The 24848-nt window shown below is 42.5% G+C and overlaps 8 protein-coding genes across 8 annotated transcripts; 5 read left to right on the top strand and 3 right to left on the bottom strand.

Moving 5' to 3' along the window:
• Positions 1–384: 384 nt before the first annotated feature.
• On the top strand, positions 385–759 carry LOC311058397 (histone H2B-like; the record flags this gene model as incomplete). Its single annotated transcript, XM_084075834.1, has 1 exon — positions 385–759. One exon carries the CDS (start codon positions 385–387, stop codon positions 757–759), a length of 375 nt encoding a protein of 124 aa, XP_083931960.1.
• An 879-nt stretch (positions 760–1638) lies between these two features.
• Positions 1639–2022, bottom strand: LOC311058386 (histone H2A-like; the record flags this gene model as incomplete). The annotated part of the gene is made up of 1 exon (XM_084075823.1): positions 1639–2022. One exon carries the CDS (start codon positions 2020–2022, stop codon positions 1639–1641), a length of 384 nt encoding a protein of 127 aa, XP_083931949.1.
• Positions 2023–2460: 438 nt separating this feature from the next.
• On the top strand, positions 2461–2871 carry LOC311058374 (histone H3.2; the record flags this gene model as incomplete). Its single annotated transcript, XM_084075811.1, has 1 exon — positions 2461–2871. One exon carries the CDS (start codon positions 2461–2463, stop codon positions 2869–2871), a length of 411 nt encoding a protein of 136 aa, XP_083931937.1.
• Positions 2872–5249: 2378 nt separating this feature from the next.
• Positions 5250–5864, top strand: LOC311058366 (histone H1-like; the record flags this gene model as incomplete). The annotated part of the gene is made up of 1 exon (XM_084075803.1): positions 5250–5864. The coding sequence occupies one exon, from the start codon at positions 5250–5252 to the stop codon at positions 5862–5864; it is 615 nt and encodes a 204-aa protein (XP_083931929.1).
• Positions 5865–7791: 1927 nt separating this feature from the next.
• On the top strand, positions 7792–8103 carry LOC311058752 (histone H4; the record flags this gene model as incomplete). The annotated part of the gene is made up of 1 exon (XM_084076221.1): positions 7792–8103. One exon carries the CDS (start codon positions 7792–7794, stop codon positions 8101–8103), a length of 312 nt encoding a protein of 103 aa, XP_083932347.1.
• Positions 8104–9540: 1437 nt separating this feature from the next.
• On the top strand, positions 9541–9918 carry LOC311058392 (histone H2B 1.2-like; the record flags this gene model as incomplete). Its single annotated transcript, XM_084075829.1, has 1 exon — positions 9541–9918. One exon carries the CDS (start codon positions 9541–9543, stop codon positions 9916–9918), a length of 378 nt encoding a protein of 125 aa, XP_083931955.1.
• An 11011-nt stretch (positions 9919–20929) lies between these two features.
• Positions 20930–21307, bottom strand: LOC311058395 (histone H2B 1.2-like; the record flags this gene model as incomplete). The annotated part of the gene is made up of 1 exon (XM_084075832.1): positions 20930–21307. The coding sequence occupies one exon, from the start codon at positions 21305–21307 to the stop codon at positions 20930–20932; it is 378 nt and encodes a 125-aa protein (XP_083931958.1).
• Positions 21308–22744: 1437 nt separating this feature from the next.
• On the bottom strand, positions 22745–23056 carry LOC311059009 (histone H4; the record flags this gene model as incomplete). The annotated part of the gene is made up of 1 exon (XM_084076586.1): positions 22745–23056. The coding sequence occupies one exon, from the start codon at positions 23054–23056 to the stop codon at positions 22745–22747; it is 312 nt and encodes a 103-aa protein (XP_083932712.1).
• Between the last annotated feature and the right edge of the window lie 1792 nt (positions 23057–24848).

Below are 24848 nucleotides of genomic sequence, written 5' to 3'. Positions count from 1 at the left end.
TTATTGATAATAAGAAGTGTATTATGTGTTATACCAAAACATTCTGGGCACTAGGGAAATCTGGGCACCAAAACAGAGTGGACAGTAGTAAACATGACACGCTGTACTGTAGTTTGAAGATCAAAGCAGAAACATAACAATAACCAAATGACTTTTGAAATAAATGATACATCCCTTATTACACGTCCCTCAAAATGTTACAGGGACAATAGAGCATACGAGCGGGAAAACATTATGCAGAAGCAAAGACACCACCCTCTTTGTGGCAAGATCAGCCAATCCTATGCTGGGAGTCACACACTAGATTTGCATGGCTCTGTATAAATACTGGTGCGATAACTAACTTTAAATTCATTCTTTGCCACTACTTTGAGTGTCACTAAAATGCCTGAAGTTGCTAAGCCAGCGCCCAAGAAGGGCTCTAAGAAAGCCGTCACCAAATCCGCCGCAAAGGGCGGTAAGAAGCGCAGAAAGTCCAGGAAGGAGAGTTACGCCATCTACATATACAAGGTTATGAAGCAGGTCCACCCTGACACCGGTATCTCTTCCAAGGCCATGGGCATCATGAACTCCTTTGTCAACGACATCTTCGAGCGCATCGCCGGTGAAGCCTCTCGTCTGGGACACTACAACAAGAAACGCACCATCTCATCCAGGGAGATCCAGACCGCCGTCCGCCTGCTGCTCCCCGGTGAGCTGGCCAAGCACGCTGTGTCTGAGGGCACCAAGGCTGTCACCAAGTACACCAGCTCCAAGTAAACTGTTAATCTGACACGAAAACAACGGTCCTTTTAAGGACCACCCATCTTTTCACGGAAGAGTTTATCCGCGTAGTTTTGATTGTCAATTCTGATTCATATCACTTTGAAAAGGATAGCGTTTAAAGATAACTCTCTAATCAAGATGTATGACGCGCATTCTTAGTTTTGTCCAAGAGGCAGGAATTCTTCCCGTGCAAATCACATCACATAAAAACGCTTTCAAGTGACATGGACTACACTTACAAAAAGCAACCCAAATGTCTCAAATCTGCATTTAAACATTCAACACCTAAAAGACCAGACAAACCCAAAACATTTAAAAGCGATGTTTAGATCTGTCCATGCAGATGATTGTGCAAATTAACTAATATATACATATAACGTTAGGATATACGTTGTTTTATACTCTTATAGCGGAGAAGCATTTACAATGAAATATGATGTGACAAAGAAAAGTTAGCTTATTCGCGCAGTGCTGGTCCTATAACATTTGAAAAATGTTATAAACTTCGTCCCTCTAAATTCGAGTGACAATAGAGCATGTAGGCGGGAAAACATTTAGCAGAAACGAAGACAGGTGTAAAGTAACCAAGTACACGTACTCAAATGTCTTTATTATTTTGTAATTTTGTGTTTTTTTTATTAGAGTATTTGCAATACTTTCTACTCCACTACATCTCCGAGGGAAATAGTGCTCCACTACTATTTTGAAAACTCTAGTTACTAGATAGCTTTTCAATGTTATTATATAATAACATGTTTAACTGCTGTTGCAGCAAAGAAGTGAAGGGGTAATAAGAAAGAACTCTCAATATAGAAACAGTGGGTGGCTCTTAAAAGAGCCTTTGTGGGGTTTGCCGTGTCAAATGAAGTAGATTTATTTCTTGGCGGCTTTCTCGGTCTTCTTGGGAAGCAGAACAGCCTGGATGTTGGGCAGCACACCGCCCTGAGCGATGGTCACTCCGCCCAGCAGCCTGTTGAGCTCCTCGTCGTTGCGGACGGCCAGCTGGAGATGACGGGGGATGATACGAGACTTCTTGTTGTCACGGGCAGCGTTTCCAGCCAGCTCCAGGATCTCAGCGGTCAGATATTCGAGAACAGCCGCCAGATAGACTGGGGCGCCGGCACCGACTCTCTGGGCATAGTTGCCTTTACGCAGCAGTCTGTGGACACGACCCACGGGGAACTGGAGCCCGGCACGAGATGAGCGGGTCTTAGCCTTCGCCCTGGATTTTCCTCCGGTCTTACCTCTTCCTGACATTTTTTTGCTTTATTTCTTTGAGTTTAACTACGAAGAAATGTGCTGATGAGAAGGAACACGAAACGTTTTATATCTTCAACTCAAGTACTGTCTGTGAGCGCCCCACCAATCATAAATATGAATGAGAGCGCGGGGTGAGTGAGTATGAGTTCTCCTCCAATCACTACTAGTGGCGTGAACGGTTCCTCCCAGAGAAGGAGGTCCCTGACCATGAATGAGAGCGCGGGCTGACTGTGTATGAGCTCCCCACCAATCAGCACTAGACTCGTGACGTGATCGGTTCCTCCCAGTCTAAACTCTGGTTCCTCCCCAAACAAGGAGGTTCCTGACCAGAGACCAATCAGAGAAAGACGGCGTCTTAGAGCCGCAGAGATAAAGCGCAGGAGTGTGCACTCGTTTCATCACAACTTTTAACTCTGCAGAGTCAAACAGAGAGAAATGGCAAGAACCAAGCAAACCGCCCGCAAGTCCACCGGTGGCAAAGCCCCCAGGAAGCAGCTCGCCACCAAAGCTGCACGTAAGAGCGCACCGGCAACCGGTGGAGTGAAGAAGCCTCACCGTTACCGTCCTGGTACAGTGGCTCTGAGGGAGATCCGTCGTTACCAGAAATCCACCGAGCTGCTGATCCGTAAGCTGCCCTTCCAGCGCCTGGTGAGGGAGATCGCCCAGGACTTCAAAACCGACCTGCGCTTCCAGAGCTCCGCTGTCATGGCTCTCCAGGAGTCAGCCGAGGCTTATCTGGTCGGTCTGTTTGAAGACACCAATCTGTGCGCCATCCACGCAAAGAGGGTGACCATCATGCCCAAAGACATCCAGCTGGCCCGTCGTATCCGTGGAGAACGTGCTTAAACTTGTAGATCACTGACAAACCCCCAAAACGGCTCTTTTAAGAGCCACCCACTTATTTCTTTAAAAGATTTCCACATATGAAACCCGTTGTAGTTATATAAGCCATAACGCTATGGCTGTAATCATAGCAGTAATAATATAGAACTTACTATATGTTCATGCCATTTTAAAGGTCGTTGATGTTTTTATTGCATTTAAAAGGTAATCATGGAATGCTCTACTGGGCTATTTGATCAGTAACAAGTCTCCCCATCATCTCTAGTCCATGGTAAACACAAAATAAAACGAATTGTAAGGTGAATATAGAGCCCTCTAAATCCCATAATTTACCCTGGTTCTCATGACTGCTGTATATATATATATATATATATATATATATATATATATATATATATATGTGTGTGTGTGTGTGTGTGTGTGTGTGTGTGTGTGTGTGTTCTTTGTTTTTTTCAATTAAAACATTTATATATTTCGTGAACAATGAGTCTATAACATTCTCAATTGAGTTATAATGGGGTTACGACATATGCATAGGCATTATAGAGACGGGTATTCTGCCAACGGTCATTGCATAACCAGGTGGGGCATGATGCAATACCAAATGGCATTGTTCAGTACCTACTTGCAGTAGGTACACGCACACAGACACTGTTTTGCCCACTGGGTGATGTTGTTATCACAAGAAAGGAGGAACTTACCTACTTGGGTTCCATCTTGGAGGCAAACCTCTCCGGTAACAAAAACGCTGAAAGAGTGATCAAAAAGGTCAACCAAAGAATACGCCTTTTGTATAGGGTTGGACGTCTAGTCAGTAAGAATACTCTGAAGATTCTTGCAGGGGCCCTCATACAAGGTTATTACGATTATGCATGCTCCTCATGGTATCACAACACCGCCAAGGCCTTAAAACAAGGCCCCAAACATCCCAAAACAAACTAGTAAGGCTACTTCTTGGCCTCAATCACAAAACCCATCTAACCCCTGCTCATTTTGCTAGGATTGGATGGATTGGATCTCATCTTAAACAAGCTCAGTGCTTAATGAGTCTTCCAGTTTAGTAGACCTTGTATTGTGACTTTGTACTTCCATGTACTGTTGTTCTCAAAAGTACAACACACACACACACACACACACACACACACACACACACACACACACACACACACACACACACACACACACACACACACACACACACACACACACACACACACACACACACACACACACACACACACACACACACACACACACACACACACACACACACACTCTCTCTCTCTTGTTTAGTGTACTTTGATCAGAGAGTGATCTGTAGTTATAGGTAATAATAAGACTTTTTCCTTTTTCCGAGTTTGCATTTAAAGTTAAATAAAAAAATAAAATAAAAAAACAAAACAAATCTAAGCCCAACACCAGAAATGCCCCCCGCCCCAAAAAAAAAACTGTTTGTTGTGCGTTTATTGCTACTATAGTGTTGATGATGTCTTGTATATCGTAAAACAAGCCCCTAGGGCTTTTTGTTTTATCCTTTTAGCATCATTGTAAAATTGTTCCACTGTACTATTAGCAAACTGTTAATAAAGTATCAGGTAGCTTTATACCCAAGAAAATAACTTACAGCAACTGGTTCACTTGTGATATATTTACTGAACAGTTCTGTCCCCTGCTGCTATACGGTTATCAGGCCTAATATGGTGATAAGCAAGGTACAGACAGCGACAGTTGATTGTATAAGATAAGCTTTATTTTCTTTACTTTAGTTTGATCAGATGTTAATTACTCACAGTACGTTATTCGTCCACAAATGAACAAAGCTTTCCACCATTCAATAGCTGTCAATGGGAGTCACTGACATCAACTGGCGTGTGTTTACTAAGGTCAGAAAACCTTCTATTTATAACTAAACGGATAATAAAACAAGAGTATAGTTTATGTTATCCTGTCGTCTGGTATGTCTGCAAAGAGGATTAAGAGGATTGGTGTTAATGTAGCATAGTTTAACATCGTTTTAGAAGGAAAATGATGGAGGAGTTGTGTTTTGTCCCTCGAAGAGTCAGATGTTGAGCCTTTCAATACAAAACGAGAGCATGCTTCGCGTCTCAAATAATGTCCATGACAAAAAGGCACTTGTGTGCCAGAAGGTGTGCCCTTTTTTATATTTCATAATATACACAGTCGTTCATAATATGTTGTTTTTGTCGAGGAGAAAACACAAGTGGCACATTAAGCCACCTAGAGAAGAGGGGCTCTGTGTGCGATGACTCTACATGGTTCTCATGTTGTGTTTAAGTCCGGCCCCTTCAGTGTGTTCTACACCAGTCTAGTCTACCGTACCGAGTCGACGAGACAAGCTACTACCCGAATTTGATAGAATCATGGCAGAAGTCGCACCAGCTCCAGCTCCGGCTCCGGCCAAGGCCGCCAAGAAGAAGGCAGCTCCCCGACCCAAGAAGACCGGCCCCAGCGTCGCTGAGCTTGTCGTCAAGGCCGTGTCCGCCTCCAAGGAACGGAGCGGTGTATCCCTGGCTGCGGTCAAGAAAGCTCTTGTTGCCGGCGGCTACGATGTGGAGAAGAACAAGGCCCGCGTCAAGATCGCCGTCAAGAGCCTGGTAGCAAAAGGCACTCTGGTTCAGACCAAAGGTACCGGCGCATCTGGCTCTTTCAAGATGAACAAGAAAGTTGTAGCAGTAAAAGCGAAGAAGCCTGCTGTTAAGAAAGCTGTCAAAGCAAAGAAGCCTGCTGTTGCCAAGAAACCCGCCGCGGCTAAAAAGCCAAAGAAGAAGGTGGCAGCAAAGAAGCCCGTAGCCGCTAAGAAATCGCCGAAGAAAGCCAAGAAGCCTGCCGCCAAGAAAGTAGCAGCTAAAAGCCCGAAGAAAGCCACCAAGAGCCCCAAGAAAGTAGCCAAGAAGCCCGCAGCAGCCAAGAAAGCTCCAGCCAAGAAGGTTGCCAAACCCAAGGCAGCAAAGAAGGCAGCTCCCAAAAAGAAGTAAACTGTTATAAACCATCTCAGATTATCCTCAAAAGGCTCTTTTAAGAGCCAACCACAACGTTTTACAAGAGATTTCCTCTTTCTCACATGTTTAATGAGCATGCACTAGTGGTCCGGGGACCACCAGTTAATATAGCGTCACAGTCATTTTAACCACTTTATCCACATTTTTGGTATATTTGGCTATTCAAAGGTACATTTATAAGCTCATAGTGCTGCGCTATGAGCTTGTAGACCTGCAGGGGGGGGATCCGCAGCCAAATACATGAACCATTGGTAACATGTTTTGGAGTTAGCTGTGTCTCCTCAGCTCTCCTGCCAGATACTGTCTCCACCGTTACTTTTGAGTAAAAAAAGCTTTATAACGCCCCCCCCCCCCCAATAATAATAACCTTTAGCTAAATGTATTAACCCTTAAATATTTGGTTTCGCTATTGATGATTGACATTTACGTTTTTGGATCAAATCCAAAATGACATGGAGTAGAGACAATTTTTTTGACCATATTACAATGAGCAATAGAGGACCAATTATATGAAAATGGGTGATGTGGCCCTTTAAGCAACAATAACGCAATGTAGAAGTACAACAAAGTAATGCATTCAAAATGTTACTTGAGTACACCTACTATACACAGCAATGGATAGTAAACATCCACACATTTATTCACATACATAGATGGACATGTTTTACAAAAACAGCAGGTAAGAGCACACACTTTTGCTTACTTGCAAGTGTGAAGGGTAAGGACAAACTCAGAAAGGGATGCTGTTATAACCCTTATCTAGAAGCCATTACAAAAGACAAGGGAGACGGATGAAAGCCAAAAAGATGTTTATTAGTTTAACAAACCAACTAAAACAGAGCCCATGAAAATGAAAACTAGGCTGATTTGTAGATTTTGTATTAATAATAATACTGTAATTATTAATTACAGAGCCCACTGTTTTATTTGTCTTTCTAAATGTCTTATTCTTTTAAGGTCTCATTATGTAGCCTATTTTAGTCACTTCAGCCCCAGGTGATGCATTTGAAATATTCTAGAGCTCAGTGAAAATGAACACCTAGAATAGATTATCCATGTTTGTCCCATTGAAATAATGTTCTATTTTATAAGGGAGACAAGAATAGCAGCATCACAAAGTTTAAACAGTAACATATGATGTTATAAACATCAGATATAACTTTTGCACACAGTCAACATGGATTCCATTTTCACCAGTGTTTTAAAATAGCAGTGTGAACACATCAAGTGTCACATCAAAGAGTTATGTTTACCACTCTATCCCCATGCCTGGCCTGGCTTACAATGATTTATAATACGGTATTCTTAAAAAGACATGGTATACATTCTGCCGGATACGTGGGAAGAGTTCATTGCATCCACCAAGTCTCAGCTTTATAACCATGCCCAATATAACCGTTGGAGGTCATTGTTTTGATTGATTGGTTTAATTACTTTATTAGCAGTTTGCAAAAAACAGATCAGGAAAGTACAGTTCAATACACGGTTTGCTAAGAGGATTTTAAACATAAGAAAGCCTATGTTGTGTTTCCATTGGGGTCCTCTGTACTTAGTATAGTCAGATGTAAGTTTAGGAAAATCCTATCCTAATAGGTATGAGTACCTGAATATTCACCCATGTTTACTTAGATTTAAATGTGTTATTCTTAAAAAAGGAAGGACAAAAAGTTATACAATATTTAATAAGTTTGAAGTGGCTGTATGTGTGTGTGTGTGTGTGGGGGGGGGGGGGGGTGAAGGAGTGGGGAGGGTAAAGGAGGGTGGGGGGCTGCAACTTTTTAGGCAACGCCCAGTGCAGAGCAGGCTGCCTGTCTTCCTATACGTCCTCAGAACACAGATAAATAAGCATGGCTTCGGCGTTCAGTATCACTTCTGTTCTGTTTTACTCAACAGTTATATAAAAATGTCAGGCCGAGGTAAGGGAGGTAAGGGTCTTGGAAAAGGAGGCGCCAAGCGCCATCGCAAAGTGCTTCGTGATAACATCCAGGGGATCACAAAGCCCGCTATCCGCCGTCTGGCTCGCCGTGGTGGTGTGAAGCGTATCTCCGGTCTGATCTATGAGGAGACCCGTGGTGTCCTCAAGGTTTTCCTGGAGAACGTGATCCGTGACGCCGTCACCTACACCGAGCACGCCAAGAGAAAGACTGTGACCGCCATGGATGTTGTCTATGCTCTGAAGAGACAGGGGCGCACTCTGTACGGCTTCGGCGGATAAATGACTATCTGACTTCTACCAACAACCCAAAGGCTCTTTTAAGAGCCACCCACACTATCTGTATAGAGTTTGTTCCTCATGAAATGTGATTGGCTTGGCTTAAGGTTATTTATGAAAACAAGTAACCGCTTGCTTCGTGAAACGTTTATATAACTATGATTCATGTACAGAGGTCTTACGAGCTTTGAATGGTCTTGTAATATGAATGAAATGTAATGAAGGCACTTTGTCAGGGTCCGCTCATTAATTCCGGCATCCCATTATTCTGACCCTTAGGGTTAGTTATGGGGGGGGTGGAGTCGAAATATTTGCATGTCTACTATACTTAAACAGTCAAGAACCTGTTCACATTTACATGTGATATTCACAGAGTCGCCAGTGGGGGGGCAGGGTTGGACCAGGGAAAGGTAGACTCGTGGCCATGATGCAACATGCCACTTATTTGTTTTATAATAAATGATCTAACTATCACGACAGTAAAAGTTAAGGGTGTACAACTCACTTTGCACATTGAACTTGTGGAAATCTTCCAGCAAGCTATACACATTAAATTCCAGGCGGTTAAGTAATATAACACGAATGTAACTGTTAAAAGAAAAGACGCTTTATAAATCTAAGATTAAGATGGGGAAACCAATGTCCATTGGTCCAGCATTTTCTGTATCGTCTAGTCTAGAGAGTGACTTTATTTGACCGTGCTTCAATAGCTTTTTTTTTCGACTACAACAGTTGAACGCAATTAGATTCACACCCACTTGCCAGTAACCATGTCATAATCCCTGAGTCAGATAATGAATAAATTGAGTTCCCATACCGGGAGTCGAATCCGGCCCGCCTGGGTGAAAATACGGAATCCTAACCGCTATAGTCCATATGGGACTGCATAATGTTGTTATGCACTTAATTCATGCCACAAATTTACACACGGCTCCAAGTTTGAGTTTGAAGTCAGAGACCCCACTCATCCCAGCTATAATGAACATGATCAAATAAAATATTTGATTGCTTTGTGTGGTACAACTGGTCAGGGACATGGGTCATGGAAGTATCATCTCGGATTGTAATAGTCTGCAGTTAGTGGACTGACTAGAGATTATACTGTATACATGATGCATCAATAGAAAGTGTGTTACAACTAGATTGAAATTGGAGCGTGGAATAGAACTATTCATTCCAATCAAAATATAGATTTACCCTAAATGTTTATTATACTTTATCCCTAGTCTATATTTTAGCGGGACAAATGGATGATGCAGGCGGGAGAGCACTATGCAGAAACAAAGACAGAGTGCAAGACACCTCCCTCTGTGGGTCACATAAGCAGTGGCACCAATCATGTGCTGGGAGTCGCACACTTCATTTGCATTGGCCGGGTATAAATACTGGTGCGACACCGCTCTTATGTTACTTCTATTTTCAATCCATTGAGATAGAGCCATGCCTGAACCCGCCGCCAAGCCAGCTCCCAAGAAGGGCTCCAAGAAAGCCGTCACCAAGACCGCCGCCAAGGGCGGTAAGAAACGCAGAAAGTCCAGGAAGGAGAGCTACGCCATCTACATCTACAAGGTCATGAAGCAGGTTCACCCTGACACCGGTATCTCTTCTAAGGCCATGGGCATCATGAACTCCTTTGTCAACGACATCTTCGAGCGCATCGCCGGTGAAGCCTCTAAACTGGCCAACTATAACAAGCGCCGCACAATCTCATCCAGGGAGATTCAGACCGCCGTCCGCCTGCTGCTCCCCGGTGAGCTGGCTAAGCACGCCGTGTCTGAGGGCACCAAGGCTGTCACCAAGTACACCAGCGCCAAGTAAACTGCATAGTTTGCTTTAAACACAAAGGTCCTTTTAAGGGCCACCCATATTATCAAAGAGGAGTATATTCATATGTTTGTACATTTAATAGTGATTTAAAGTCTTTGAACTATTTTATTCCAAGACTATACCATCAAAATATTCTTTTTTTTTTAAAAAGAAGAAAAGAAAAAGAACTCTTTTTATTGATGTATATTGCCTTGTATTGATATGTTTATTGCCATGTTGTGTGGCCATGCATACTTTGTAAATCTGTGAAATTACAATAAAGTATATTTAAAAAGCGCAAAGGAGGGGGTACTAGCAGTACGAGCAGTGGTCAAATGGAGCTGCTTCGTTAAAACCGTTAAATGCCCAATACTAAATTGTGACGCAGATGAGACAATAGAGCACCTGCTTGTAGACTGTCCGAGATCTAGGTTTGTGTGGGGGAGGTTGCCACAAATTGGTTTTAAAATTAAGATTGGTTACATTTCTGCCATGTATGGGGTCTTTGAGGAAAGAGTGTCTGCAGTAGAACAGGACTTTTACTGGACTATTATTTGCACTGTTGTAGACAAGTTGTGGAAAACCAGGTGTGCCATGGTAATTCACCAGGAGGCCATCTCGGGAAGCAAAGCAAAGTTTGTTGTTTACCCAGGGTGTCGGACTAAGCACGAAGCTTGTTTCCAGCCGGACCCTGCATGGAAGCCTTGCTCAAGGGCTATTCAGCGGTGATTCATGATTGATGTGATGAATTGGGGAATCGAACTAGGGACCTTCCGGTATCAAGGCCGCCCCTCTAACCACTAGGCCACCGCTGCCACAAAGAGGAGAGGTGGTCTTCAAACAAGTCCAAACTGAACTCAAAAGATAAAGAACTCTGGACGCACGAAAAAAGAAACTGACACCATGGCACCTATTAACACTGTAAAAAAAAAAAAAGCACTATATTTTTGTAAATATGCATTGATGTATATTGCAAATATGTATTGATGTATATTGCCATGTTGTGTGGCCATGCATACTTTGTAAACTGGTGAAAATACAATAAAGTATATTTAAAAAGGGAAAAGGAGACACAGACAGATAGATACAGAATCGCCATAAAAGGGACACAGTCAAACAGACGGGTATAGCGGGTACTCTGACAACAGATACAAAGGGTCCACATAACCGGGTGGAACATGCATTGCCAACTTTGCATCTTTCCCGACTAGGGTGAGCCTCGAGTACGTATGGTAAATTATAAAATCACTTGCTACGCTTGGTTAGTTTTTGCAGTGCTCTGCCCGTGGGCTCGCTGTCACACAAACACATTTTAACTCTAGAATCATCCCATCTACATGTATGTATTTTAGCCTGGAGATACTTTTTTGGGGGAACTGGAATCAGATCCAGTTCATCCATAGACTCTGGACTGCGTCCACTGACTCATCTACAGTACCAGCATCAAACCAGTTTTTAGACTGAACTGTTCAGCATTACCATCATGGCAGAATGGAGCCCATGAAGAGAGGGCTGTTCGTAACATTCTGCTCCACACAAAACGTATTGCAACGATACTGTATGTCACTGGTTCTCAAAGTAGGGTCCCGAGGACACACCTGTACAAATGGAATGGTAGTCGTGTAAATTGGGGGTCCCAGAAATTAAAACATTGTATCCAATGGGCATCCTAATGCATAACTATTCTGGAATCCTAATCTATACTGTACAATTCTCTGTGCTTATTTAACTCAGAGAGTGTACACTCTCAGAGTTACCGACCTGTAAGGGGTCTATTTGGTCCACGGGCCGGACCTTGAGAACCACTGCTGTATGGCAATAAACAATTTCAAGTTCTGCATCTGACAATTGTGTTAACCTAGAGAAGCACAAGGCGAATAAGCCACATGCTGTACATGCACATTATGTTAAACTGATGGGCTATCATCAAACATTTCTATATGTGTACAACAATATATACAAACTATGTGTATAATAGCAGCTCTATACAAAGCAATTCTGTGTCAATTTCAGTGTTTCCCAAACGTTTTAGCTCGGGACCCAAAAGAGACATTTTTTGTGTGTGTCTCCCCGTGACCCGAACGTACCAAAATACATTATGAATGAATCACTTATAGGCCCCATTTGAAAACAAAAACAATACAAAACAAACAGTTGAAACTAGACAATCTAGACAACTAGCTCACAACGCTTCGCGACGAGAGCTTGTACAGTAGATTGGCTATTTTCACTATACCATTTTATAATAAAGAGTCCTTTGCACTTAGTATGTGCAAAGGACATTTATTCATTTATTGCCTTGCCAAACCGACGCGAGTTCGAACTATGCTTCTATCAGGAGTCGACACTCCGTCGCTTCCTGGAACAATATGATGTTGACAAGATGCAGGATACATGGATGGACTGGTCCATTGAATCCTCAGTCAATATAGGGACAGTGAACGTCGTGGTGAAGTTCTGGACCGGCCGGGTCTCAGACCATGATGTGGAGCTGTACCTAAAACGGTACTGTTTTGTCAGAGAGCAGCCATACAAGCCAGTCGACCAGTTTGGGATCTGGTATGGAGTACGGAAGTACAAAGTTTAGCTCAACCACGATGCAAACAACCAACATATGTCACTGCCAAGCTCTATTTCCCTGGGCCCATACAACGGGCGGATTCATTATCCTGGGCAGCAGACGCGGTGTTTTGTGTGCAACAGCACGGAGCACCAGGTCCGTGAATGCACGCAGGTGAAGTGCTGGAGATGTGGGACTTTGGGCCATAAAGCCAAAGAGTGTTCGAATGACGCTGAATGCAGTAGTTTTTCCAGTGCCCTCAGTCCTACAGCAACAAGGCACGAGCAGAGAGGAAAGAGCGAGCCGAGGAGCAGCAGATCCGCTTCGTCGGTCTACTGGGGCGCACCAGACCGCCGCCACCGGCTGACGCCAACACCCCACTGTCGGCTAACAGTGGGCAGAGCCGCACCGTGCAGACGGAGCCTGCACTACTGGTGATCCCGGGAGACGAGGTACCGGGAGAGGAAGTAGGCCCGGTCTGTGCGGAGGAGGAGGAGACAACAACGGAGGCGAACCAGCGGCAGGTGACTGGTGAGATGGCAGCGGTCGTAAAACAACAACAAGCCGCGCCTGGCAGAGGAAGAGGACGAGGGAACGGCAGTTTCGCCGCAGCCAACATGAAAGCGGCTGCAGAAAGAGCCAGAGAGGCTGCTGCGGGGAGACAACAGCGTCCCTGTCTTCCGGAGATCGCAGCAGCGGAGGAGACGGAGGAGGCTGTCAAACAACTAGAGAGGGCTGTCAACGAGCTGCTGCCGGCCTGGTCTGATTCCTCAGGCGTGGGGGATGAGGGGGGGACCGGCGAGCAACAGCAGGAAGAGCGAGGCGATGAGTCCGAGTATGACTCGGCAAGCGATGAGCTGAGTAGTGGCAACTCGAGAAGCAGTGAGATGGCTTTTAGTGGAGGGGAGCCTCTGGCAAATGAAGTTGACAAAAGTTATAAAAGAAAATGAATGCCACTAACTTAATATCTTCATGTCTACACTCTCTATCATCACTTGTAACGTGAGAGGTATCAAGTCGATGGAAAATAGAAAGATTGAAATGGACATATTGCACAACACTATTTATGATATTATATGCGCACAAGAACTGCGACTAACTGCTCGGGAGGACATTGCAGATGTAACGTTAAAATGGGAAAAAGGCACTTCGATTATGTCTATTGGCTGATGGCATAGGCATATTTTTTAAGAGTAAAGCTGAAATTAAAAGAGCGAGAGAAATTATTCCAGGGATAATTTTATTAGTAGACTGTTTTTATCAAAACTTAAAAATGAGAATTATAAATGTGTATACTCCTCCGGATGCAGCTACGAAAGTACGAATGTTTAAGAAATTATAGTTGTTAACAGTTGGTTATTATACTATACTATGTGGAGATTTTAATGCATATAATAATTATAGGATAATGATAGGATTTCTGCTCAACACTTGAATGCAATAGAGAAGGTATCGCACTTAAAACAATGAGCGAATTTTGTGGTGTGGGTGATGTTTTTAGGATGTTGCATCCAACTGAGGTCGGCTATACTCGCTTTGACAGAAATGTCAAGACGAGGATAGATCGCATATATGTAAATGAGGATATTATCCCTATACACTATAAGACACATGTTTTGGTCAATTCAGATCACCTAGCAGTAGTAGTTCTTTTGAGGTTTGGCAAGACAGAAAAGAAGGGTTTTTGGAAATTAAATGTGACGCACGAAAAAAGAAACTGACACCATGGCACCTATTAACATTGTAAAAGGGGGGGAGCCCTGAATAATTTTCAATAAAGTATATATAAAAAGTAAGGGAGGAAATTGACACTGAACAATGACAGTGAATAAGGCCGCGGGCACCCGTGGTGCCTGCGGTCTCTATTTCTCCATATCTGACACCTTAAAGGACGGTGAACAGAGCACAAATATAGAGAAAAGACCCCACCGGGGGAGGCCCAAGACCGGGCGGGACGCTCCTGGGCTCGGATAAAATGTATCGGTTCTGGAGAGCCTCCAAGCAGAAACGTGGTTGGACAGTATCTGTTCAGTACCTACCAGGTGGCTGGAAGTGAGTGAACTATACTGTTTTATTGCTCTGCCGAATCGGAAAGAGTTTGAACTCTGTTTCCACCGTGAAGGATCTTTACGGAAATTCAGTACACTGTTTGCAGACAGGTCTGCAGAGGGTAAGTGGAAGGAACATTTCTTCACAGTAAACCTTTAGAAATAACGTACATCATGAGTGGAAGAGGGAAAACCGGTGGCTAATGTCCAAACATGACAGCTACTTTCGCCTCCCGGTTTGTCCATAACTGGGCAAGGTTGAAATATACCGGGTAGGAGAACCCCCCCCCCCCCACACACGGGAGTAAGTGGGCAAGGAATTGCTCTTTAAATCTAATCTTGTGAGTGCGAAGGACATATAGTCTTTCATTGACTTGCCAAACAGGCGTGAGTTTGAGTTATGCTTTTTCCTTGAAGCGACACTGCGTCGTTTCCTGGAGCAATATGCTTTGACATACAAGAGCATACATCGAGTCCTCTGTCAGTATTGACACAGTCAATGTTGTGGTCAAGTTCTGGACCGGCCGGGTCTCAGACCATGATGTGGAGCTGTATCTGAAAAGGTACTGTAATATCCTTGGGCAGGCATATAGACCAATGGATCAATTTGGAATCTGGTATGGAGTCCGGAAGTACAAGGTGGAGATAAGACGCCAACAACCAACAGGTGTCCCTGCCCAGCTCTGTTTCCCTGGGCCCATACAACGGCCGGGTTACCTACCCGGGGCAGGAGACGAGATGTTTCATTTGCAACAGCACGGAGCAGCAAGTCAGAGCCTGTCAGAAGGTAAAATGCTGGAGATGTGGGAATCTGGGCCACAAGTCGAAGGACTGTCAGAATGATGCTGAGTGCACCCTCTGTGGAGCCAGATGGAGCCAGCACTCCACAGCCAGCAGACGGCGAGGAGGAGAGCAGCACCCTGCAGCCGGAGCCTGACCTGGCTACACCGAGAGCAGGCGGAGCCAGCACTCCACAGCCGACACACAGCGAGGAGGACAGCAGCACCCTGCAGCCTGACCATGACACACCCAGTGCAGAGGAGGAGCCAGGAGGAGGCGGAGTAACAACTGAGGTGCCTGGCAGAGCCGAGCCTGCAGCGGGCGCGAAACGGCAGCAGGTACCTGGCAGAGGGCCTGGGAGAGGCAGATTCGCCGCAGCCCACATGATGGAAGCCGCATCAAAAATATGTAGAGCAGTTATTTTCTCACTGGACGATGTTAAAAGTGTAAGAGAGTCCTGGTCCCATGGGAGGTCTGAATTTTCGATTGGTGGTGACAGGGCAGATGGAGTGGGTATCTTGTTTGTTGTTTGATACAAAAAATGTAATAATTCAAAGAAAACGAGAATTAATACCAGGCCGACTTCTTGTTTTAGACTGTATTGTACGGAAGCGGATATACAACCCCGCAACGCTGCGATAAGATACAGCTTTTTTTTTTAATTGAGTAATTAAGTATTGTGTGGAGGTCACGGTACAATTTTAATTCAATAACAGATATTAAGGACAGGATACCAACAACTCCCTTTAATTTGGAAAGAGCAAATAAAGCGTTGAAGGAAACATGTGAGTGCTTTGACATGAAAGATACTTTTAGGGTATTATACCCAAATGCATCTGGCTATACACGTTTTGACACGAGGGTCAAGACGCGGATAGACGCGGATATACAACGGAGGCCTTGGTTAATTCTGACCACCTCGCTGTGAGAGCCACTGTTCGTTTTCAGGATAGACAGAATAACTAGAAGCTGAACATTCATTGTTTAGTAAATCCGGAGATAATACAGAGTGTTAAAGCTGAGATAAATAGAGTGAAGGACTTAAGAGTGTTCACTGAGTCAAATGTTGAGTTGTGGGAAGAAATGAAGAGGTGCTTAAAAAGACACCTAATTTTAAAATGCAAATTTTAAACAAAGAACAAAATAAAGAATATGAGAAATTAATGCAATCATTTGTGGATATTAAATGTAAACGTGGCCCAATAACGGAACAAGACGAGAAGAATCTGGAAGAAATTAATAGTACTTTAATGGTGTTTAATAACGCATACATTAATGCAGTTAAAGTCCAGGTAGGGTTCGATATGGACGAACCAGCTAATATCCAAAAGGTCACATAGAAATATAAAGAAAGATAGGATTTTAATTGTATTAATTCTTTGAGAAATAAAAATGGCCACATTGTGGGAAAAGATAATGAAATTATGGATTTCATTGTTGAACATTTTGAAGAAATGTATTGTAATGTTGGTAGTTCATTGGAAGCAGAGGCCTTTTTATCAGAGGTTAAAAAAATGGATGAAGTGCATTTTGCAACTCTACTTGGTGATATCACCAGGGAAGAAGTAAGAAAAGCTATTTCACTCTTAGACAAGTAAGAAAAGCTATTTCACTCTTAGACAGAGGGAAATCACCCAGTCCAGACGGGCTTCCCTCTGAATTTTACCAGGTGTTTGCCAATGGACTTTATGATATATTGGCCTCTGCTTTTAATGACAGAATAAAAAATTGTTTGCATGACGGCTTTTATCAGGGTACCATCTCTCTGATCTTTAAAAAAGGCAATGAAAATTATTTAAAAAATGACAGATCACATTATCAAATATAGAATATAAGATCCTCGCCAAAATAATAATTGATGGATATGTTTTGTGGACCAGATTGATATGATCTAGAAATATCGATCTAACCAGTCAAATTAATATAGTGATGTCTTTTTGGGCCTGTACTTCAGTCTTTTAAACATGCCTTTTGTAACTCTACTATACTTTCTCTACCAAGGCCATGTAGCTGGCTCCATATTTGCTATCTGGTGCTGGCTCCATATGTTTCCAATCAGTAAAAAACATGTCTTGGTCAACACTTTGTGATTAAATGCCAAATGACCTGTATCTGTATAAGATGATCTGTATGACCGGGATATTGTCACTAATTTACTCTGTCAGCTGTCATCCTGTCACAGATAAAACCATACACATGTCCTATGATATCGAAGGAACAACTTGTTTATGGAACCGAGAATTGTACACAAGGACACCCTAAGATGAACAACAACTTAATATTAAGACTTAACGCCTGTCCATCCTACGACTCCCATCCTACGTCTGAGGGTCTTAAAGCCAATCATAAGGATGCACCCATGTCTGATGTCATTGAAGTCCAACTGTGTATAAATACCGTTGTTTGTTAGTACAACTTTAGTGTGTGATTTTTATAATTGTCTGTAACTTGTACTGCCTCCGTGTACACAGTCGAGCAATACAGACTGATCATTTTTGGACGTACCAGGTGTCTGACTCACATTTCTTTGGGTGTTGACTGGACGGGTATTGGGGGGTCTTAGTACCAAACCATCTTTTCATCTTTCTTGGGCTCATGCCTTATTCATAGGGTTCAGATTGAACCCTATCAATAATGATGAGACTAAATTCAGTTTTAAATGAAATAATAGAAAAAGAACAAACATGTGCTATTAAAGGACGTATGATGTGGGATAACCTTAATAGGATCAGAGAGATGATAACTGAAAGCCACAAGCCAAGCCTTTTTATTGTTGGTTTTGACCAAAAAAGAGCTTTTGATTTTGTAGACTGAGGGTCGGTTGCACCAAGAGGGATTAAGCTTTAACCTGGTTTAAATCAAGGTTTATCTATTAATCCAGTTGCACCAAACTTTAAACCTAGTTTCCACTAACCAGGTTTAGTTTTAAACCATCCTTTTAATCTTGGTTTTCATTTTCACAGTAAACCTGGATTAATGTTAATCCTGTTGCACCACTACTTTAAACTCCAATTTAAATGTCAGTAAGGGATTAATTTTAAACTTGCAGTACAGGTGGTTTAAATGTAAACATGGCAGCATATATCAGATGGCTCCATGAAAACGAAAGAGTAGCTCAAAGAGATATTTATAACACGCCTGCCCACATTATCTCAAAAGTGAATAAAAAGTAATTCTAATGATATTTGGCTCAAGAGAAGAAGTATTCCTTTTTATTTACAGCGCAAATCCAAGATGGCGGACACACAACAAAGTTTAATCCATGAAATAATCACTGTTTAAAGTTTTAATCACTGTTTAACGTTTTAATCACAGGTTAAGGATTTAAATCACAGATTTGTTAAGCAATGCTTAAAATTAAGTGGTGCAACACAACTCGAATTAAAATAAATCCTAGATCAACAAATCTTTGATTAACCCTAAACTAAGCTTTATTTAATCCCTTTTGGTGCAACCGACCCTGAGAGTACTTATGGTGCGTTTTAGAAAAGTATGGTTTTCCACAGGATTTTATCAAAATAATAAAAGTGTTATATGCCACGTCTCAGGTGGCGGTTAAGGTACATGGAAGGACGTCTAAATGTATCAATATCCAGAAAGGGGTAAAACAGGGCTGCCCACTGAGTGCGGCACTCTATATTTTAGCCATCAGCCCTTTACTTAACAGAATAAAGAATGATAACAGAATAGGTGTCCAAGTTGGTGGAACAGTGGCCAAGGTGTCCGCGTACACGGACAACGTCACAGCCTTCATAAAAAAACAAAATGAACTTGATTTTGTTAGAGAGCACGTTCGCCTCTACAAGCAAGCCGCGGGGGCTAAGTTGAATGAGGCGAAAACGGAGGCTTTATGGATAGGAGAATGAGAAGCCAGACTCGCTCATGGAGGTGAAAGATGAAATGAAAATCCTAGGAATAATTCTTAGCAACATAGACTGTGTACAGAAAAACTGGGACAGAAAAGAAGCAGAGATTCAAGAAGAAATAGAGAAATGGAAAGTTAGGGACAAACTATAAATCAAGAATATTGATAGTGAAAACTTTTGTTTTATCTAAATTGTTGTTTCTGGCTAAAATGTTTCCGCCACCTGAGAGATGTATCAAAAGAATAAATAGGATGTGTGCACGGTTGATATGGGGCAACAACTGTGAGGTGACGAAACGAGCCCTCATGTACAAAAGCACTTTAGAGGGAGGACTTGGCACACTGGATGTTGGCAACAAATTGTTAATTGCCTTTTGTAAAAATGTGTCTAGGGGCATTCTGTGTGGAGCAACCTGGGTGGCAGACCCCCAAAAGTGGGAGAAACATAGGGGCAGGGGCAGATCGTCACTGCCATACTACAAAGTGACATATGGAGATTTCACAACTAAACATAGCACTTTGAATATTAACTGGGGCACCCAGTCAAACAAATTTTTACAATTTCATAAGTGAGGCATTATAAGGAGGACTTGTGAATTTTAAAGATTGCTCACAGGAGCAAAGTAAACGCCTAGTGAAGCGTTTTAACAGCGGCCTTGTTACAGGGACCATACACGATGTTATGTGGCTAACAGTACATAGGAAACTCCCTGTAAGAGGAGTAGTTAAATGGAGTTGCTTCGTGAGAACCACAGAATGCCCAAACTGTAATCAACTGAAGTTTTACAAAAATAAAAAAATATTTTGATGGTATAGTCTTGGAACCAAATAGTTCAAAGACTTTAAATCACTATTTAATGTACAAACATATTATGGCGTAAATAGACTACGCCACCCTTTAGTTAGGCTGAGTTAAAGGGAACTCAATAAACAGCATATAAGGTTTCCACAGTCAAGCTGTCAAATGAATGACAAACACAGAGTATAAAATCATAGTACATAGTACTGATCTTTATTTAATAAAATCTATGAGGTTAGAAGAGCAAAAGATATAGCAAGAGCAAAATATAGCAAGACAAATACTGATCAACAGTTAGGAACCTGGGCAGGCCAGCGAACCTGTATACATAGAACCCAATTGGGTCACACCATGTTGCACATAGTATACATAGGCTACTGATGTAATATAACTGAATGCTCTGTCAGGATAACTGTGCTTAGATGGGAAGCAGCCAGATTAAACAAAATACAATAACTAAAAAACACAAAAGCATATAAACTAATAAGGACAATAAACCATGGGGCATCGGCAGACAACGCCTTGGCAATCTGCAAAGTGTTACATATCAATGTCAATAATACACCACCATTATTCATTAGATTTAGAATGTTGCCATGGCGTGTGCCTACCTACTACTATGGAACACGGGTCATGCCACAGCAGCCTTCAGCTCACAACTACATAAACAAATGCAACTTAAATACAACTATAAAATCGATAAACGTTACAAAGTCGCCGCACATATAAATGTTTGCCTACCAATGTTCCTCCCCAGCTCAGCGTGACGGCAGGTGATTTCGATACTGATTACAGTTTACCGCACCGCTCAGCTCCCTACCAGATACTTTTATACTAATCATTAGGCATTGGTTGCAGCTGTGAACTGACGCCGGCTGGGAGGTCCCACAGGCTACAATATGAATATACTCCTCCTTGATAATATGGGTGGCCCTTAAAAGGACCTTTGTGTTTAAAGCAAACTATGCAGTTTACTTGGCGCTGGTGTACTTGGTGACAGCCTTGGTGCCCTCAGACACGGCGTGCTTAGCCAGCTCACCGGGGAGCAGCAGGCGGACGGCGGTCTGAATCTCCCTGGATGAGATTGTGCGGCGCTTGTTATAGTTGGCCAGTTTAGAGGCTTCACCGGCGATGCGCTCGAAGATGTCGTTGACAAAGGAGTTCATGATGCCCATGGCCTTAGAAGAGATACCGGTGTCAGGGTGAACCTGCTTCATGACCTTGTAGATGTAGATGGCGTAGCTCTCCTTCCTGGACTTTCTGCGTTTCTTACCGCCCTTGGCGGCGGTCTTGGTGACGGCTTTCTTGGAGCCCTTCTTGGGAGCTGGCTTGGCGGCGGGTTCAGGCATGGCTCTATCTCAATGGATTGAAAATAGAAGTAACATAAGAGCGGTGTCGCACCAGTATTTATACCCGGCCAATGCAAATGAAGTGTGCGACTCCCAGCACATGATTGGTGCCACTGCTTATGTGACCCACAGAGGGAGGTGTCTTGCACTCTGTCTTTGTTTCTGCATAGTGCTCTCCCGCCTGCATCATCCATTTGTCCCGCTAAAATATAGACTAGGGATAAAGTATAATAAACATTTAGGGTAAATCTATATTTTGATTGGAATGAATAGTTCTATTCCACGCTCCAATTTCAATCTAGTTGTAACACACTTTCTATTGATGCATCATGTATACAGTATAATCTCTAGTCAGTCCACTAACTGCAGACTATTACAATCCGAGATGATACTTCCATGACCCATGTCCCTGACCAGTTGTACCACACAAAGCAATCAAATATTTTATTTGATCATGTTCATTATAGCTGGGATGAGTGGGGTCTCTGACTTCAAACTCAAACTTGGAGCCGTGTGTAAATTTGTGGCATGAATTAAGTGCATAACAACATTATGCAGTCCCATATGGACTATAGCGGTTAGGATTCCGTATTTTCACCCAGGCGGGCCGGATTCGACTCCCGGTATGGGAACTCAATTTATTCATTATCTGACTCAGGGATTATGACATGGTTACTGGCAAGTGGGTGTGAATCTAATTGCGTTCAACTGTTGTAGTCGAAAAAAAAAGCTATTGAAGCACGGTCAAATAAAGTCACTCTCTAGACTAGACGATACAGAAAATGCTGGACCAATGGACATTGGTTTCCCCATCTTAATCTTAGATTTATAAAGCGTCTTTTCTTTTAACAGTTACATTCGTGTTATATTACTTAACCGCCTGGAATTTAATGTGTATAGCTTGCTGGAAGATTTCCACAAGTTCAATGTGCAAAGTGAGTTGTACACCCTTAACTTTTACTGTCGTGATAGTTAGATCATTTATTATAAAACAAATAAGTGGCATGTTGCATCATGGCCACGAGTCTACCTTTCCCTGGTCCAACCCTGCCCCCCCACTGGCGACTCTGTGAATATCACATGTAAATGTGAACAGGTTCTTGACTGTTTAAGTATAGTAGACATGCAAATATTTCGACTCCACCCCCCCCATAACTAACCCTAAGGGTCAGAATAATGGGATGCCGGAATTAATGAGCGGACCCTGACAAAGTGCCTTCATTACATTTCATTCATATTACAAGACCATTCAAAGCTCGTAAGACCTCTGTACATGAATCATAGTTATATAAACGTTTCACGAAGCAAGCGGTTACTTGTTTTCATAAATAACCTTAAGCCAAGCCAATCACATTTCATGAGGAACAAACTCTATACAGATAGTGTGGGTGGCTCTTAAAAGAGCCTTTGGGTTGTTGGTAGAAGTCAGATAGTCATTTATCCGCCGAAGCCGTACAGAGTGCGCCCCTGTCTCTTCAGAGCATAGACAACATCCATGGCGGTCACAGTCTTTCTCTTGGCGTGCTCGGTGTAGGTGACGGCGTCACGGATCACGTTCTCCAGGAAAACCTTGAGGACACCACGGGTCTCCTCATAGATCAGACCGGAGATACGCTTCACACCACCACGGCGAGCCAGACGGCGGATAGCGGGCTTTGTGATCCCCTGGATGTTATCACGAAGCACTTTGCGATGGCGCTTGGCGCCTCCTTTTCCAAGACCCTTACCTCCCTTACCTCGGCCTGACATTTTTATATAACTGTTGAGTAAAACAGAACAGAAGTGATACTGAACGCCGAAGCCATGCTTATTTATCTGTGTTCTGAGGACGTATAGGAAGACAGGCAGCCTGCTCTGCACTGGGCGTTGCCTAAAAAGTTGCAGCCCCCCACCCTCCTTTACCCTCCCCACTCCTTCACCCCCCCCCCCCCCCACACACACACACACACATACAGCCACTTCAAACTTATTAAATATTGTATAACTTTTTGTCCTTCCTTTTTTAAGAATAACACATTTAAATCTAAGTAAACATGGGTGAATATTCAGGTACTCATACCTATTAGGATAGGATTTTCCTAAACTTACATCTGACTATACTAAGTACAGAGGACCCCAATGGAAACACAACATAGGCTTTCTTATGTTTAAAATCCTCTTAGCAAACCGTGTATTGAACTGTACTTTCCTGATCTGTTTTTTGCAAACTGCTAATAAAGTAATTAAACCAATCAATCAAAACAATGACCTCCAACGGTTATATTGGGCATGGTTATAAAGCTGAGACTTGGTGGATGCAATGAACTCTTCCCACGTATCCGGCAGAATGTATACCATGTCTTTTTAAGAATACCGTATTATAAATCATTGTAAGCCAGGCCAGGCATGGGGATAGAGTGGTAAACATAACTCTTTGATGTGACACTTGATGTGTTCACACTGCTATTTTAAAACACTGGTGAAAATGGAATCCATGTTGACTGTGTGCAAAAGTTATATCTGATGTTTATAACATCATATGTTACTGTTTAAACTTTGTGATGCTGCTATTCTTGTCTCCCTTATAAAATAGAACATTATTTCAATGGGACAAACATGGATAATCTATTCTAGGTGTTCATTTTCACTGAGCTCTAGAATATTTCAAATGCATCACCTGGGGCTGAAGTGACTAAAATAGGCTACATAATGAGACCTTAAAAGAATAAGACATTTAGAAAGACAAATAAAACAGTGGGCTCTGTAATTAATAATTACAGTATTATTATTAATACAAAATCTACAAATCAGCCTAGTTTTCATTTTCATGGGCTCTGTTTTAGTTGGTTTGTTAAACTAATAAACATCTTTTTGGCTTTCATCCGTCTCCCTTGTCTTTTGTAATGGCTTCTAGATAAGGGTTATAACAGCATCCCTTTCTGAGTTTGTCCTTACCCTTCACACTTGCAAGTAAGCAAAAGTGTGTGCTCTTACCTGCTGTTTTTGTAAAACATGTCCATCTATGTATGTGAATAAATGTGTGGATGTTTACTATCCATTGCTGTGTATAGTAGGTGTACTCAAGTAACATTTTGAATGCATTACTTTGTTGTACTTCTACATTGCGTTATTGTTGCTTAAAGGGCCACATCACCCATTTTCATATAATTGGTCCTCTATTGCTCATTGTAATATGGTCAAAAAAATTGTCTCTACTCCATGTCATTTTGGATTTGATCCAAAAACGTAAATGTCAATCATCAATAGCGAAACCAAATATTTAAGGGTTAATACATTTAGCTAAAGGTTATTATTATTGGGGGGGGGGGGGCGTTATAAAGCTTTTTTTACTCAAAAGTAACGGTGGAGACAGTATCTGGCAGGAGAGCTGAGGAGACACAGCTAACTCCAAAACATGTTACCAATGGTTCATGTATTTGGCTGCGGATCCCCCCCCTGCAGGTCTACAAGCTCATAGCGCAGCACTATGAGCTTATAAATGTACCTTTGAATAGCCAAATATACCAAAAATGTGGATAAAGTGGTTAAAATGACTGTGACG

The sequence above is a fragment of the Gymnoscopelus microlampas genome (assembly GCF_963454915.1).
Source record: "Gymnoscopelus microlampas genome assembly, chromosome: 13".
NCBI lineage: Eukaryota > Metazoa > Chordata > Actinopteri > Myctophiformes > Myctophidae > Gymnoscopelus > Gymnoscopelus microlampas.
The sequence above is the reverse complement of the archived record's forward strand: the minus strand, read 5'-3'. Positions and strand labels throughout refer to the sequence as shown.